This window comes from Pezoporus flaviventris, unplaced genomic scaffold, assembly GCF_033815535.1.
Source record: "Pezoporus flaviventris isolate CSIRO_AGI_PZ_B2104156 unplaced genomic scaffold, CSIRO_AGI_Pfla_v1 ptg000035l, whole genome shotgun sequence".
Classification (NCBI taxonomy): Eukaryota; Metazoa; Chordata; class Aves; order Psittaciformes; family Psittacidae; genus Pezoporus; species Pezoporus flaviventris.
In genome coordinates this window covers 12,987,451-13,004,173 of record NW_026892583.1, presented here as the reverse complement: position 1 = coordinate 13,004,173, position 16,723 = coordinate 12,987,451, and the positions used below count along the sequence as shown (strand labels likewise).

At 44.4% G+C, this 16,723-nt stretch overlaps 1 protein-coding gene across 3 annotated transcripts in view; it reads left to right on the top strand.

Moving 5' to 3' along the window:
- The window catches only part of ARMH4 (armadillo like helical domain containing 4), a 73,275-nt gene that overhangs the window by 8,730 nt on the left and 47,822 nt on the right, over positions 1–16,723 (top strand). For all 3 annotated transcript variants that reach the window (XM_061462632.1, XM_061462630.1, XM_061462631.1), the window contains exons 3-4: positions 1,259–1,471; positions 2,769–2,984. In XM_061462632.1, coding sequence (XP_061318616.1) covers positions 1,259–1,471; positions 2,769–2,984 — 429 coding nt within the window. The remainder of the gene's footprint in view (positions 1–1,258; positions 1,472–2,768; positions 2,985–16,723) is intronic.

Here is a 16,723-nt window from a genome sequence, read left to right as displayed (position 1 = left end):
TGTCCCTTTCATATAGCAGGTTCAAGGGCTTAAAGGGGGTCCTTGCACTAGCTTACTCTAAAGCCCTGCAAAATGGAGGGGGGAATAATTCCTGGGGGATTTAATTAGCATCTGGGATCACTTGGTTCTCAACTGCTAGCTATGGATACTTGCAGTTAGTGCAGAAGATGCAGAGACAATGTATGGATGTAAATGCTTCCTAAGTCCAGGAATAGGCAAGCTGTACTCATAGCCTGTGAGTAATTGACATATTCCTTGACTTTAAAATGGTGGTTGGATCAAAAGATCTGTCCAGAGCTGTGTGCTGTTTTTTGTAACAAAAGCTCCTGGCGTTGTCTTCACACCCTAGAGCGAAGCTGTGGCCAGGCTCTGACTGTCCACTGCTTGTGCCAAGTCTGTTACCAGCAGGCAGAAGTCTTCCTCCTAGACAGCCTGCCACGGGCTGCTGGTGTCATCCTCTACTGCACTTACCTGTAGAGATGGCACCTGCAGCCTAATGACAGTGACCCTAATGACTTGGGGGGGGGTGGAGGGAGGGGGGTGGTGGGAGGAAGAGGGAGCAATGCTAAGAAGAGCTCTGGTCAGATACTGAACAATGACGTTCCTAGGGTGAGAAACATGAGCTGTGATTTAGGACTTTGTCTTAATTGCTGGGCATCTTTAATCTTCCCTCTTAGGCTACAGAGAAAAGGGACAACTTCCCATCACTACACCTGAAATATCTGGCTTTTGCTATAAAAGAAAGCTAATTGCATGCTGGTGCTGAAATATGACATTTCTAGATTAATTCATAAGCACTTGACTTGTCAGCAGGTTCCCTCTCTGCTGTGTCACAGATGTTGGGAAAACACTGTCAATAAGACTTGTGCAACAAAAATAAACCTTTCTAAAAAGCTGAAGTCTTGTAGCCATCAGACTGGGTCACTAAAAACACTGCTCTGGCAGCCTCACATGTTTCAAATGGCATTTCACACTAAAGGCCTGTAGTGCTGTAACTCCTTGGCAATAGTTCCCAGTGGGCCCTCGTGTCCCTAAAGGGCAATTAAGAAAATGAACACCAATTCTGTGGCTTTCATTACTGCTACATGCATTCTTGCGTCTGTCTTTATGCTGCACTGCCCTGATGATACTTGACAGGACTTGCTGTTTACAATGTAGCTCTGAAAATGCTAATGCATGGAGTACCATTCCTTCAAATATCTGCTTTTTTGCTGTCTGTTGTCCTGCAAGTTGGTACTGACACATGTTCTTCCTGTAGGTGTTACTCAGGAGGTGACAACAGTTGTCCAGGAGTCTGATGCTGCTCTGTTAGTTGCAACGCCAGTGCCTGGTGCTACCCAGGGAGCAGGACCTTCAAGCTTTCCCCAGGAAAACAGTGGAGAGGACACTCAGATGGTGACTACTCCTAGTGCTACCCAGATGGTGGTTGCAGCTGGTACTTCCTCTGCAGCAAACCTTCCAGATGTGGAAGGTAGGGTTCTACTTCACAGACTGTGGTTCATTTCTGCACAGGGTGAGGTGGTACATCTGGAACCAGTATTACTGGACACTGAAGTCTCAACACACCACATATGTATTCTAAGTGACTTTTTTCTAGCCTTCTGCATGCTGCCTCTAGCCCTGCCACTTTCTCCCCATGCTGCCAGGTCCACCAGGTTGAAATATGCCAGCATATGTTTTGTCCCATATAAAGGTGGAGTAGATATTTATAAAAACAAAAAAATCACCCAGAACAAACTCCCTACATCAGTCCTTACTGGCAAGCTGACTTTTAGCCTTAGACATTTAAGTCAGTTTATATTTATGGAGGGCAAGCTCTTACTTCTGGAGCCAAAGGCAGTCAGATTGCTGATGGTCAGTCTGAAGGATGAAAGCTTCATTGGGGTAATGTGGGAGTGGTAGTATGGGGTTAGACACCCTCTTGAAAGAGTCTGGCAAGCCCTCAGGTGTGAAAGCCTGCACTGATTTTCACTCCCACTGAGGAATAGTGAGTTCTTCTCAGGTTGATGTGGTTCATACAGAAATGCTTAAGCAGTTGTATTCAGTTAGCTGCTGCCTGCTGGCTTGATGTCACCTTGGCAGGTACGTGTAGGAACCTGTCTTGCCAGGAGTGTAGCAAGATTTCCCTTAGTACAAAGCTGACGGAGCTTGAGGATATTTCTGTAGTAGTAGGTACCACTGTAATGAAGCTGCTGCTGGGAAACTTTTTTGTATTTCTTATATTGCAGGGCATCAAAAGAAAACACCTGTTTGCACTCTATCTCTTAAATTACAGTCTGTCTGTAGGGGAGAGAGAGCTCTTTCAGTGGTTTCCACTAATTTGCTTCTGGGTTTTAAGTAAAAAATCAACTTAATTGTCCCTGCCTGTGGCAGGGGGTTGGAATTAGATGCTCTTTAAGGTCCATTCCCACCCAAAGCATTCTATGATTCTGTAATTTTTCTTTGCAGTAAACAGCTAGCTCTGCCACTCAGCTCAGAGCACTGAGACACTGGTTGAAATCTGATATTCCTATGGTATGGTGGCTAGCAGTCTTCAAAGCAATGGAAATAAAACCTAGCTGAGTTCTCATTAAGGGGTTCTTAAGTTCTGTGCTGGCTGTCCTGGAGGGGAAGCTTTCATTACAGCAGAGTCACTTGCGCATCTTAAGCAGGGCAAGAGTTCTTAACTCAAGTTCCACTCTGAGTTAAGTTTTCACTGAGGAGTCTGTTCTTAAATGCTTGGGTTTTTAATATTGTGATTAACTGCTGCTGCTTCCTGTCATCTGTAGACATCACACATGTTCTGGTCACCAGTGAGAAGGCTGTTCCAGCTCCTGGTGAGATGTCTGCAACCCAGTCTGGACAGACAGAGGAGCCATCCAGCAGAACTATGGTCCTGGTAACTCCAGCATCAATGGCATCTTCTGTCAGGAGAACAGCTCTTCCACCTGTGAGGAGGATCAGTACTGCTGAGACCTATGGGCTGGACCGCCTGGAATCAGAAGGTACTACTGATGCCAAGGCTAAGAAGCAGTCAGTTTCATGTGGAGTGGCACACTCGCCTTGACACATCCCTAATTTGTCTGTCTGGCACATAACTATATGCATATGTTGTTGTTCCTGATAAAGTTGCTGAGCAACCCGTTCCCTTCAAGCAGGTACAGGAAACAAGCAATGGACAGTGTCCTGGAGGATGCCTGAAATTCAGGTGTCAGTGCTGGAAGGGATGGGGTTTTCCCTTGGAGAGGGAGCAGCTGCAGTATTGCTGTTGCAGTAGTCTGGCTCTGTATGCCTGTAACTGCTGGTGTGTGCACCCATTGCAGAACCTCTGTACCAGATAACACCCATGGGAACATGTTCAGCAGCTGGAGAGCCCCTTGCCACCCTACTGCTGAAACCCTTGCTGCATGCAGTGTGGGGGGAAATGTTCAGCATGAGATGGCTACCTTGGTGTGTAGCTGTCCGAAACCCTGCCAGAACAAGTGGTGCCTTATTTACACTACCTATGCAACTCTGCTGCAAGAGGCAAAGGATACATTCCCTATGAGATGCTCTTCCAACTCAAAGCTACTTGCTAAGCTGGTGTCCCATTACTGGCTCCTCCAGCCTTGTCTCACCCTCTTCTCTTCTCTTAAACTCTCTTCTTAAGCTTTTCTTAAGTTGTCTTTTCTTAAGTTGTCGTCTTGTAAACTGCTTTTGCATGCTGCCAGTCTTCGAGTCTCTGCTTCTTGGCTGACTTCAGGAAGTCGAAACCTAGTGATGCCAATTCCACCTGTGCAAACACCCATCAAGACAGGTTGAGGTGAAGTAGATCCTACACTGCAGTTGGTCTGTAGCTCAGATCTGTTCTCTCTCCAGCTTATCCATGACTTTCCTGTGGAGAATTTTCACTTCTGCTTCCTGTTTTTTCTCCTACTTACTCTTCTCTGCTTGCTTATCCATCCAGTTTTGTACTCCAGTCTGGACTGACGCCACCTGGCAGGGATTAATCTTTCTGCCCGTTTTGCTTCCCTTCCTTAATCTTGACCTTCTCTTGCCTTCATCTTTTACTGCAAAGATTGGCAGCCCTCCAGGGGTGGAATGCCAGATGGTATTTTTCTTCTGATTAGAGGTGGGGTGCTATAGATAACGGCTCATCAGCATTTTTCCTCTGCATGAAGCAATAACTCTCACTCTTGTTAAGTTTAGAGGACAGCAGAATTTGGGAGCCCTCTGCACTGCACATGTGAGGTGTTGCAGCTCCTGCTGTCTGTTAGGCTTGCTGCTAGCTTTGAATCCTGCTATGAGCTCCCTTGACCTCCAGCTATATCACCTGCCCCTTCCCAGGATAAATCTTGCATATATCTGGCAGCGCAAGGATGTGGTGCTGATGGTGGAAGACTGACAGCAGGGGAAGAAGGGCTTGTGTGTGTGTCTCTGTGAAAATCTGGTCTTTCAGGATGGGGAAAAAAGTGTGTCTGCTTAGCAAGAGCAGTATGATTCAGGAGACTAAACAGTTTTTGAGCCCTCTGGAATCTCCTTTAGAAGCCTGCACAGGAAGATAAGAGGAATTTGTTTCAACTGAGTATTGGTCTCATTATTTAATGAGGCTTTCTGCACAGACATTTAAAAAAAGTACAGTCCTTCTGTGCTGACACAGGACTGCTGCAGTTTCCTTGGGCTCCTGCTGAGCAGTCTTATGCAACCACAGTCCTTTTCTTCCTCTACTCTTAAATCTGCTCTGAGCTCCTCTAAGACAAATGTGGGCTGTAGTCAGAACTAGCTTTCCTAAACAATGAGGACTGTATTAGAAGGCTATTGGTTTTTTGGCTCTGGGGTATGGCTTTGCAGGTCCCCGTTAATCAAATTACATGGTGCTCTCTGGTGTGCTATGTGGTTTTGACAAATGGCACAGCTTTTGTGGTCCAAATCCCTTTACTGTTGTGAGCCAGAATATTCACTGATGTTAGGAATCACCAATCCACATCTTGTAAAATGTGACAAATACCACCTGGGGATGGGTTTTCTGCCAAGGGATGCTACTGCCCCAGTTAAGCATGAAGGAAGCTTTTGAGCTGTGAGTTTCTAATATTTTTTTTTCTATGTAATGCAATTAGGGGTTACCACATCCTCTTGGGTGGGGTGGGGGATGGCATTTGGAAGCTTGGTTTCCATTCCCCAAATATTACAGTTTCTAGTGCTTAATCTCAGAATATCTAGATGCTGCCAGCTGTGTTTGGGAGTGCTTTCCTATAAAGCTACACTGAGCTCCAGCCCAGGGTCCTTAAGATCTTGGATGATGCAAGGTCAGATACTCCTGCTGTTGTAGGCATATGCTTGAGTCCCTAATGAGAGATCTTGGCCCTTTGTGGGGAGGCCGTACGTGCTTCACCATTGGAAGAATTGCAAAGAGCTGAGTGAGCTTAGCTGATCTTCACTGCCTTTAGTGAGGTCTTGCTGACTTGCCTCACTGATGGCTTGGCTCATCATTAAATATAAACCCCTGCTGTGTAGCTAGTTCTGTTTCTTGGGGACCATCTGTGCCAAGCTGTCTGTGGTTAATTGCATCATTATATTCACCTACCTGTCTTGAATGCAAAACTGTTCTAAAAATCAAATTGCACACACAAACATGAGGTACTTTGAATGTCTCTAGATAAGCTTATCCTCCTCTCTAGTGGGCTCTGGAGAGATTAGCCGGGTAACCAATATCCTCCTAGACTCTGGTGTGACTGGTTTTACTTGCCCTTCATCGCTGGAGAAATCCTATAAAGGGATTATAGGATATGGGGACAGGACACAGTAGAGGATGAGGCTCACTTGTCTGAGAAACTTAGCTATGTAGTTTGTTCCTGTGTCCAAAATTTGTGTGTTTCTAGCAAGCTAAACACTGCAGCTTTCTCTAGGGCTGCGAGGGAGCTAGATTATATCTCTTTGGACAGTTTGCTTACTTGGGACTACTGTATAAGCCTCCCACCATGCTTTGAAAAGTGCTTCCTTTGAAAGTAACCACATTACTTTCAGACTAGATTCTTCTGCTGTAATGTGTGCTGTGGTAGGTATTGACAGAGCTGGCTGCACACCTTTAAGCATGGTAGCACTTGGCAGGTATAACTCTCCAAAGTGGCAGGTAACCTGCCATGTTCGCTCTTCTGTGTGATCCCTGCAGTTTTTAGTTGAAGGCTGGTGGCCACAGCAAACCAGCTGCTGTCTCCTTCGGCTGGTCCTCAAGTTGCTTCTGTCATTGTTACATGTGGGATGTGATCCAGGGACCTTAGACTAGAATCATAGAATGGTTTGGGTTAGTACCAAGTCCCCTGCCGTGGCCAGGAACACCTTTCACTAGACTAGGTTGCTCCAAACCCCGTCCAACCTGGCCTTGAACACTGCCAGGGATGGGGCAGCCATGGTTTTTCTTTTGGCAATCTGTGCCAGTTTCTCACCACCATCACGGTGTAGGTTTTTTTCCTAATATCTAATCTAGATCTCGCCTCTGTCAGTTTAAAGCTATTCTCCCTTGTCCTATGCCTATATACCCTCGTCAAAAGTCCTTCTCCAGTTTTCTTGTTGCCCCCTTTAGGCACTGGAAGTGTGCTCCAGGGCCTCTCTGGAGCCTTCTCCAGAATGAGCAACCCTGTTTCTCTCAGCCTGTGCCCACAGAAGAGGTGCTCCAGCCCTCTGAGCATCTTCATTGCCCTCCTTAGGACTTGCTCCAACAGGTCCATGTCCCTCTTGTGTTGAGGCCTCCAGCTCAGCATGGTACTCCAGGTGGGGTCTCATGAGAGCAGAGCAGAGGGGGAGAATCCCCTCTCTTTATCTGCTGGTCGTGCTTCTCATGATGCAGCTCAGGATACAGTTGGCTTTCTGAGCTGCAAGTGAGCACTGCCAGTTCATGTTGAGCTTCTTGTCAACCAACACACCCCAAGTCTTTCTCTTTGGGGCTGCTCTCAATCAATTTTCTGCCTAGCCTGTAGTTGTACTTGGGATTGCTGTGACCCAAGCACAGGATCATGCACATTGCATGCACTGAGGCTAAGGAGGAGGCTGGCTGGTGCACTGGCTGGGAGGACCTTTAAGGTCATGTTAACAATATGTGAGAATTCTAAACCAGCAGTTAATACAAAACTAGCCTGTTGCTGAGTGATGCCTCACCCATGACAGCATGGGTCACAGCCTAGTTCAGGGTGGACAGCTTTTAGCACCATTGCCCATGGCTGCTGGGGAGGGTGGGTCTGTTTCTGTCAATGCAGCCTTAAGGCTTGGTTTTCTTGTGTGCCACCACTCTGCCTGGACAGCAAAACTCCATCTGAAGTGGCTGGAGGTGGTGATTGTGGAGAAAGGCACACAACATACAGAAGTTGAAGGTGTCTCGGCATTCATCATACCATGCTAAGATTAACCTCTGACATGCAGGGCAGATGTCACCGTGTGACTTCCCAAGGCTGCCCAGATGTAGCAGTAACAGCTGCTTCTTGGTGTATCTGTGTTTCAAACCACAAGTCCATAAAAACTGTTAGACCCCCATATATTGTCCTTGATGCTTTCAAGCTCACTGGGAAAATGGTTTAACCTCAATGCTACCCACTTTCTGCAGCTTGGTAAGCTCCAGCTTGTCCTGCTTCAGCATTAACTTGGGATTTCTAGACTGCTTGTAATTTTTGATGTGGAGGGAGAGAGAGAGACAAATCATCTGGCTTTTGCTACTCTCCCATCGGTGTTTTAAAGAGAATTAAAAAGTATTATGCATTTGTGCTTCTGATGTGCCTGTCCTATTTTTTGTGGAGCCTTTATTCCCCAAAATCCAAAACTACTCTGCAGCAGTGTGTAAGCTCTAAGTTGGGTTCCTGCTCAGCCATCTAGGTTTGCTTCAGGCTTTTGTTGGTGGATGTGAGGGTGTTTAGAGCTTTTATAAAAGCAAGAGATGCTCTACCTGTTGTATGGTGTCAGGAACAGCCAATAGCTCTGTGAAAATGGGCAACTTAAACTCAGCTGCTGTGGAGGGAGGAGCTCTTAACCATGTAGCTCTTGAATATGAAGTGTTCCTGATTAATCAGACTGGCTCTCAACAAGCAGCTGGCAGAATCCCATTCTTTAGGGTGGAGGGGCTGGAAAAGCAGTGTCAGGTGCCTGCTGTTTAGGACAGCACAGTGCTATTTCCAGTACTCTGCCTGGTTAGCTGGCATGTTCCCACCTAATGCAGCATTTAGATATGGAGAAACCCTTCAATTATGCCAAAACATGGCTGGCACTGTTGGGACCAGCTAAGCCAGTGTCCTGCAGTCATGGGTCATCTCCTCTCTGAACCTTGGCTGTAGGTTTCACTGTATTTGCTTCATCTGCTGTGTCAAAGGGTGTTGCAGAGCAGTGCCAATATAAAGCTTTAGACTTTCCAAACTTAACCATTAATGACATTTTAATAATATTCACTTCTCTTTGGGTTTAAACAGTTCCTATTGCTTTTTGCTGACCTGTGTACTCATGTTTACCCTTCTAAGAAAACCGGAACTTAACAGATTTCCATAAGAAGAGTTCTCAGTCCTCTTCTCTGTTCTCTGCCTTTCTTCTGCATCTTGTTCTTCTTGTATGTAGTCATCTAAGCTGCATGTCACATTTTAGAAGTGAAGGCAGTGGTTGCCTTTTTTCAGAAAATATTTCAGAACTTGTAGCCATTTACATAACTTTTATAATAGACCCTTCAAATTCTCCTTACGTTTTTCTTCTGAGCTCTGTCACGGTGCAAGGAGCCTTCCTGTCCTGGGTTCAGCAGTAGCAGTCATTTTTCCTCTTCTTGGACACTTCCTTATGTTGGATGTGAAGCATATTTTTTCTGGAAATCAAGGCTCTGACTGCAATTGCTATTTGGACCCAGACTGTATGGATTGACCTCTGCCTCATTAAATCTCTGCAACACCATTAAAAATTAAAATAAGATGGCAGGGGTGTAAATAAGGCAGGCACTTAACCCAGCATGGGTAGCTAGCCTGATAACTGTAATTCCTGACCAGCTGTTTGGATATCAGCTAAATAGGCAAGGGTGGAAAACCTAAAGCACATGCAAAAGGAATTGTACTTGGTGCAATGTGTTCTTGATACACGCAATTGTCTTGCTTCTCATTTATTGCTACCACTGAAATAGAAAGTGCTGTCTCTCTGGTGCAAGTTGACCTCCATGTTCTTCACAGTAAGTGGTACTTCATCCCCCATTCTCCTCCTTTGTAGCAGAAAACAGTAACAAAACCGACAATAACAGAAAATAAAGGCAAAAATTTGCATCAAAACTAAGCTTTTTTTCCCCTGCAAGTGTTTGACCAAAGACAACATCTCTGCTCTTAGATCTGGTGGTGACTTGTTTTGTTTCATGAAGGCCATCTGAGGGTTGATGGAGGGAGTGTGGAGGTGTGATCAAGCCCGTAATGAATTGGGAGCTTGTGGGTGAGCAGCTAAGAGGGTGTTAGGCTAATTAAAGGCTCACTACAAAGAGGAGTAAGGAAACTCCTGCTTCATGTAGCCAGTGTACTGAACTTGGCTTTGTCTGTGCTTCCCCGCAAAAGGAGGGAGAATGCGGTCTGGCCACTCTGCTCTGCCATAGATGCGCTGGCAGCTCTAGCATAACTCAAACTACATGATCTCTCAGGTGGCTGCCTATGCCAGATGATGCACTCTGGAGCTCTATCTCTCAAATACCGTATCTGCTGTGCTTTGTGGTCTTCAACAGTAACTCATGTTAAAACATCTAGGAATAGTTTAAAGCACCATTGCATTCTTTCCTAGATGTGTTGCAAGTGGCATGTGCCTGGCCATGTTTTCTCTGTGTGGAGGTGAGTTGTCACAGCTGTTCTTAGTTCTGGGAGGGGAATGAAGCTTCTCTAAGTAACCTTGTTGTTTGTGATACTCTGGCATCAGAAGGTTAAATGATGTTTCTTAGTCTGACTGACTTTGGTTCCTGTTCTGGCTAGGCTATGCTTGATTTTTTTAACTGCATCTGACTCCTCATTTATTCAAAAAATTAGAGTCTACTTAATTATCTCATTGGTGTTGTAGCTTTCCCATGCTTATCTTCAAGCTTAAACAAAACCAACAGAAAACGCCTACATTTGCTTTTGAAAGGTAATTGCACTGTGTGGGTGAAAATTTTCAGTAGCTTTTATTTGTTTTAATCTGGGGATTAAGCAGTTCACCCTCACAGCTCCAGGGAGGTGGATTTAGATAAGCAGGTATGTTGCAGTTTCTTCTGAAGGCTCTGCAAGGAGCATTTTCTTCCAGAGCTGCTGATGGTGGGGATCCCTCAGTGTGTGTGGGATAATGTTGCTCATAGGGCTTCTCTGGGGAGCTTTGTGCATGACACCGGTTCCAGGGCAAGCCACCTTGCAAACTGGTTTAGCTCATTAATTTCTTCTTCCTGCCCTGTGCAGGTGGGATACTGTCCCTCTTGTTGGCTGACATCAACTCCTGAGGTCACATGGGCACAAGGACTGTCCAGTGGTGTAATTTCAAACCTCTTCATGAAGATCCACTGGGTGGAAGCACTGTCTTTGACAAAGGACAGTGAAGGCTGCAGGAGAGGGATCAAGGACTTGGAAAGAAGCATGAGCTCTGACTAGATTTGAGATGAGTGGGCTTGCAGTCGTTTTCTCTTGTGGCACCTGATAAGACTTGAACTTGGTATTGTAGAGACTGTTGCTCATAATAACAGATCCACCAACTAATTTATCTGTGATGGATCCATTCTGGGTTTGTCTTGAAAATATAGGTTAAATTCAAATGTTTTCTTAATTCTTGGGCTGTTGGTTGTTCCTTTCTCAGGTAGTGTGGTTGAATTGGGTACTTCTGAAGAGGTACCATCAAACAGCTTTTTTGCAAGAGAGAGTGGAATTAGTGTCTCTGTAGGAGCTTATTTTTTTTTTTGTGTGATGGGGGAAAAAAAGTACCATGTTCACAGAATGTTTCCATGTGAAGGCATTTTGTTGCATCTGCCTTCATCTGTCTTCTTCTGTCCTGTACAATGACAGGTCATGGTTGTCAAGTCCAAGTCCGGACTGATTTGAATGCCCTCACTTGATAAATTACCTCTTTCTTGTCTTGAATTTTATACTGTCTGGTTCTACAGCTTCATACCTCAAGTTAGAAGAGCTGTTCTGCAGCAAACTAGGGAGCAAATTTATTATAGTCCCTACTGCGTATTCTGCAGAATTGTTTTTTCCCTTTAAAATAGCCTTGTATTGCTAAACCAACTCACTAACCTGGCTCAGCGTGAAAGCAGTTTTGTGGTGAATGCTGCTGGAAATGCAGCTCTTGGAATGACTGTTTGTGATTTTAATACAGAAGCAGACCTGTGGTCCCTGCTGGAATATCTGATGTCCCCTCACACCCCCTTTTTTTTTCCCCCTCTTCCTCCCAAAAGCTCCTTAGTGCCTTGGATCCCCTGTGACAAGTGATGAGCCAGGACTGTGAAAAAGCAAGTGTGAATCTGCTCAGATTTTTGGGGGAAGTAGGTTAGAATCAAAATCTGAATCCTTGCACTGTCTTTGTAATGCCAAAGAGCCCTCTGCTGGGGCTTTGGCAAGTGGAGGCTCCTAAGAAAGTGTCAGCTCCGTGCTTCTGCCAGGCATGTGTTCCCTCTTAGATGCAGCAAAGATTTGCTTCTGTTACAGAAGAACTTTGGACAAGTGATTTACTCTCTTCTTGAAACTTATGTAGCTTGGGTTAAACTATCTTGTTTTGTGTGGTAGGATCCCACCCAATGAATGCATTCTTCCCAATAGTCCTTTTACTTGGCTTTGCGCAATAGGCCAGATGCTGATACTTCCTGTGAGAGGCCATCCTTAATTTGGTTCCCTTTCCAGGGTAAAGCATTTAAGACTATGTTCGTGCAACACAGTCCGCAAATACCCCAGATAGCTGAGCCCAGCCATGTTCACTGCAAACCTAAGTTCATCAGTATGGAGGTTTTGCCTTGATGATTTTGCATACCATCTGCACCCACAGTGCTCTGCCCATAAAGCTGTCTGTGCATGATGAAAGCCAATCTACATTCCTAGCAGCTGTCTCCTTCCAAGCTGTCACGAGCAATTGTTCTTGGTAGCATTTTGGAGACATCGGATGGTGACATTATCAGTGATCACAGGAAAGTAACAGATTAATAATAAAAGAGAGTTGTCATAGAAAGGCCTTCCTGCCTTTACAGTCAGATGTGATAGTAAAAGCCATGCAGAAAATGAACACCAGTGGAAGAAAGCATTTGGCAGAGACTTCTTAATGCCTCTTCCTCCTGTTCTGGCAAAAGAATATGGTCACAGACCTCCATCCCTTATCCTGTCATTATTTACATTCCTTTGCTTCCTATGCTATATGCACACATGGGTGACCAAGGCCTTTTGCTGATGTATGGGTGTGAAGTAGAGGGGAGTAGAAGCTAAGCTGTGGGGTGTGTGGTGGATGAGAAGCTTCAGTCTGCCTCTGCTGCCCTGTTCCGCTGTGAGTGCTTCCAGTACACACAGGAGGAAAAGAAAAATACTGAAAAGTAGAATTTTGCTTAATGGTCTGTGTCTCAGTGTGTGTGACAGTTCAGGTGGGAGTCATCATGCTTCATAGCTCTCTCCTTTCCTTCATGGGCACATTATGCAGGTAAGTGCTAAATCTGTGCCTCTGCAGCCATTGCTCAGCTCACAGAAGCCTTTGCCCGGTGTTTGTGCAGGAGAGGTCTTGGCATAGTGCGTCTCCCTGAAGTCAGGCAAAGAATGGGTGCACCACTGGAAACCAATTAGTGCCAGTTGCTGGTTAATCACAACTTGGAATTTATCAGGTGCTCCTAAGCACTCAGGCCCTATAGTGCTGTGTACCCTATAAAATCACAGCTTAGACTATCATGAAGCATAACAATGCTCTGTGTTACTGTCTAGACGTCATTGTTCTCTGAGTTTGATTTGAGGTAGGCTGGGAAAGGAAAGGATAGAGAAAATGAGAGCTCCAAGTTTTGTCTTACAATCTCCAGTGTTGCTAATGGATCAGTACGGAGTCCCATGATAAAGCCCAACCACAGATGTTTCTGGTGACTATTTATAAAGCTGGGAATGCCAAAAACTTCCACTGAAACTGTTACTTTTTTTTTTTTCTTGGTGCTCTCCTATAGCTTCTCCAAATACTAAAATTTGAATGCCTGTTGTCAAGCCCTTCAAAACTAAAATATTTGGCATGTGAACTGGGAATCTAATTTTCCTGCGGATTCCTGATCTTTCTTAGGTTGGATGGTTGTAACTGCAGGGAGGTGTTAAGTTTCCTAGGTTTTTTTGCTTTTCTGTATCGGTGAAGGCAAAGCAGAGCCTACTTTACAGAAAACAGTACTTGTTTAGCCTGCCAAAAAGTGTCAGATTTTGGATTTCTTCTCTCTTGGATCTGAGACTTCAACTGCCCTAGGCTACTCTTTTGCTACTCTTAACTGCAGTAGAAAATATAGTCCATAGAGATGTTTGTGTTTCAGTGCTGAAGTCTCCTGGTGTCACTGGGAGAGGAGACAGGATACCGTCCCTTCTTGATAGGTCTGCATGGCATTTCACAAGCAAGAGCTGGGGTTTGATGCATACAAACAGAATAGTAAAATCAGCTTATTTGTAACATATGAAGAGCTATAGAGCAAGGGTGGCTCACAGCAGAAGCTGCTGTATGTCCTGTGTACCTGTCTGCTTCAGCAAGCAAGTGGCACTTTTGCATACTTTCAGACATTTAGAAGTGTTCCTACAGCTGGGGTTTAGTTGAATGCCTGATTTGGATAGATTCTATGGCCAAGAAAATGCTATACTTGCTTTTTTTTTTAATTGGAGAATAGTGTCTTGATCATAAAGCACTAGCATTTCATCATGTTTTTCTCTTTTCTTATAAGATGAACCTTAGCCAAAACTGAAGAGTACATATAGTTTGAGGGAACTGCAGTTGTTTAGCCTGGAGAAAAGCGGGCCTGGGATGACCTTATTGCTCTCTACAAATACATGAAAGGAGGGTGTAGTGAGGTGGGGATTGATCTCTTCTCCCAAGTAACAAGCAATAGGACAAGGGGAAATAGCTTCAAGTTATGCCTGGGAGGTTTAGACTGGTTATTAGGAAAAATGTCTTAATGGAAAGGATTTTTCAAGCATTGGAACAGGCTGCCCAGGGAAGTGGTGGACACCCTGGAGGTGTTTAAAAGAGGTGTAGATGTGGCACTTAGGGACATGGTTTAGTGGTGAATTTGGCAGTGCTAGGTTAATGGGTGGACTCAATGATCTTAAAGTTCTTTTCCAATGTAAATGACTACGATTCAACAATACACGAAATAGTTCACAATGGGCTGAAAATGCACATGAAAATATGAATGCTTTCTGAATCTGATGGTCTTTGCACTTTTAGTCCTTGCCGCTTTCAACATTTTCTGTTTCTTTCTTTCTTAGCTGCAGCTGAGGCTTCTGAAAGGCCCAAAAATGCCAATTTAAGAGGGAAACAGTGATTTTTGTAAAAGGCTCTCATGAAGCACAAAACCTCCAGCCTGAGGTTCATCTATGTGATGCTTGCTTCCATTTTCCATCTAGTGAGACTACCAAGTATTATGTACAGCCAGTCCATGGCTGCTGAGCTCCTGTTGTGCCTCTGCTTCTGAAATTCAACATTTGTGAAGTTTGATTTTGTTTTAGAAGTGTAGCTTCCCCCTTGTGACCACCAAGTGGCGCTCTGCGCTGCACCTTGCAGCAAGGCAAGATGTTGGCATTTTGGGATGGGGGTTTAAAAAAAGCTGATTTCAGAAGTAGGAATGAGCCTAGAGATGAGGGGGAAACAAGAGCCTTTTGCCCTTGCAGTCGTTGTGCTTCAAGGACTATATCTTGATGCTGTGGCTGCATGATGATTGATGTAGCTTGGTGATGATCAGATGTGATAAGTAGTCTTGGCACTTTCAATTTGGGTGTTCAGCTTGGCTGCCTGCTAGGCTTTGGAGCTACAGAGATGGCTATCTGCTGCTTCAAACCTAAATCCTGGCAGGTGTCTTTTGATTCGGTTTGTTAAAAATCTAAGAAGCTTCTAAAAATCTTGTCCCAAGCTAGTTTTTCAGAGATAAAAATCAAATCCCTGTTCTCTCTTGGCTGTTTTTTCACCCAGTCCATCTAGGGAAAACCTCTGTTTCATATTCCTCTTGTCTTGTGTGCTAGCTGTTTAATGATTTTTTTGCTAGTAAGGTTTGGAAATGTTTACAGCTGTGTGGCTCTCAGCAAAGGAAAAGACCTAAATTAGTTTTTTTGTTTCTTCATAGGTTTCCTGCAAGAACTCTCCAGGTGTCATTCTCAGGTTTACAGAAGCTGTGTATTTTGTATGAAAACATGCAGTTTGATAGAGAAAAATCTTATGTTGATTTGAAATGATGGGCACATTATAAGACAGAAACTGCCTATAAAATACAATGGGAATTTAAGGGGCTAACAACATCAAAATTCAAATAGCAGCTCATTTGTATGAAATGCATTGCTGGAATGGAAAGGTGGCAAGCAGGATTGTCTTGTCTGGTGAGCTGGAAAAGTCATGCAGTGTTTCAGAGGAAATCCTTGAATTAGAAAGAAAAGGGATGCCATGTTAACAGCACAGTGAATGCCATGGTTTTATGACTTGCACTGATTTCTCTAGGCATTCCAGTCTGTGAATTAGAGGCCAAAGGAAGGAGGCCAGCTTCTCCTATCTCATGCAGGTTGTATAGCCACCAACTAAATAGCTTCTCCACAGTTCAACAGTTTGTTTCTTGGGTGTTTTGGAGAATAGCTGTGCCAGAGTTCTGTTGCATCCCACAGCGAAAAGAAGAAGAGTGAAGTATCACTTGCTTTACTTTCAGCATGTATGATATGTGCAGCCCCTCAGGTATCCTACTCAGCTGCTTCGTCTTATTGCAGTGTCTGTAACCTGTATGAGGTATGAATCCAACATAAAGGGATATCTAGAAAACAAATGTTGATTTGGCTGGATTGTTAGTTTTTAACATGGTCTAAATGAGCTGCTCAGATGCAAGGTGATGGGCTCTCTCAGTGTGAGTATACATCAGGAGGGAGTTTTATACAGGGCTGAGTAGAGCTTCGTGTAAATTAGATAAAATGCATAAATATCATGGGGGTTTTTTCAGCTTTGAAAAACTAACCATGAGAAATTTGAAGCATGTGCTTATTCCAGATACTATCTTTTCATGGTAGGTAGCTCCATTAGTAGATACTAAATAGCTCGAATGCAAATTCTGGCTCAAGAAGTCTTTAATAATTAAAAGCTGGGAACAGAGACTGTCGGAAGACTGGCTCTGTGTATGTGCCGTGCTCTAGTCTTTCTTCAGCATCTGTGGCTAGTTGTGGTCAGAAATAGGGCATGGACAGAACGGGCCTTTGGTTTGATCCGGTGCGGTCATTCTTGTGTTGCAATTTTAGATTCTAGCAATGGAATATGGCTTTTATATTTCTCTCAGTTTGTTAACTGTATGGTCAGCTTTGGAATAGACTGCTCTAGTGGAGAATCCACGGGGATTTCCTTGGTGTCACATTTATCTGCTCTCACATGAAGTATAGGCTGTGCTGTCTTCTCTTCAGTACTGAATTAAGTCCTCCTTGGTCAGGCCTTTGTCTCATGTTAATCTGTTGTGATGGGAGTGCTGGTATAAACCTGCTGAGGATCACTACCATCACCACTGTTTCCCTGCACCTAGGAGCCCATCTGTCAGCATGTATCAAAGTGAGAGACTTTTTCTGGAGGAGGGGCCATATCAGTCTAATTGGGC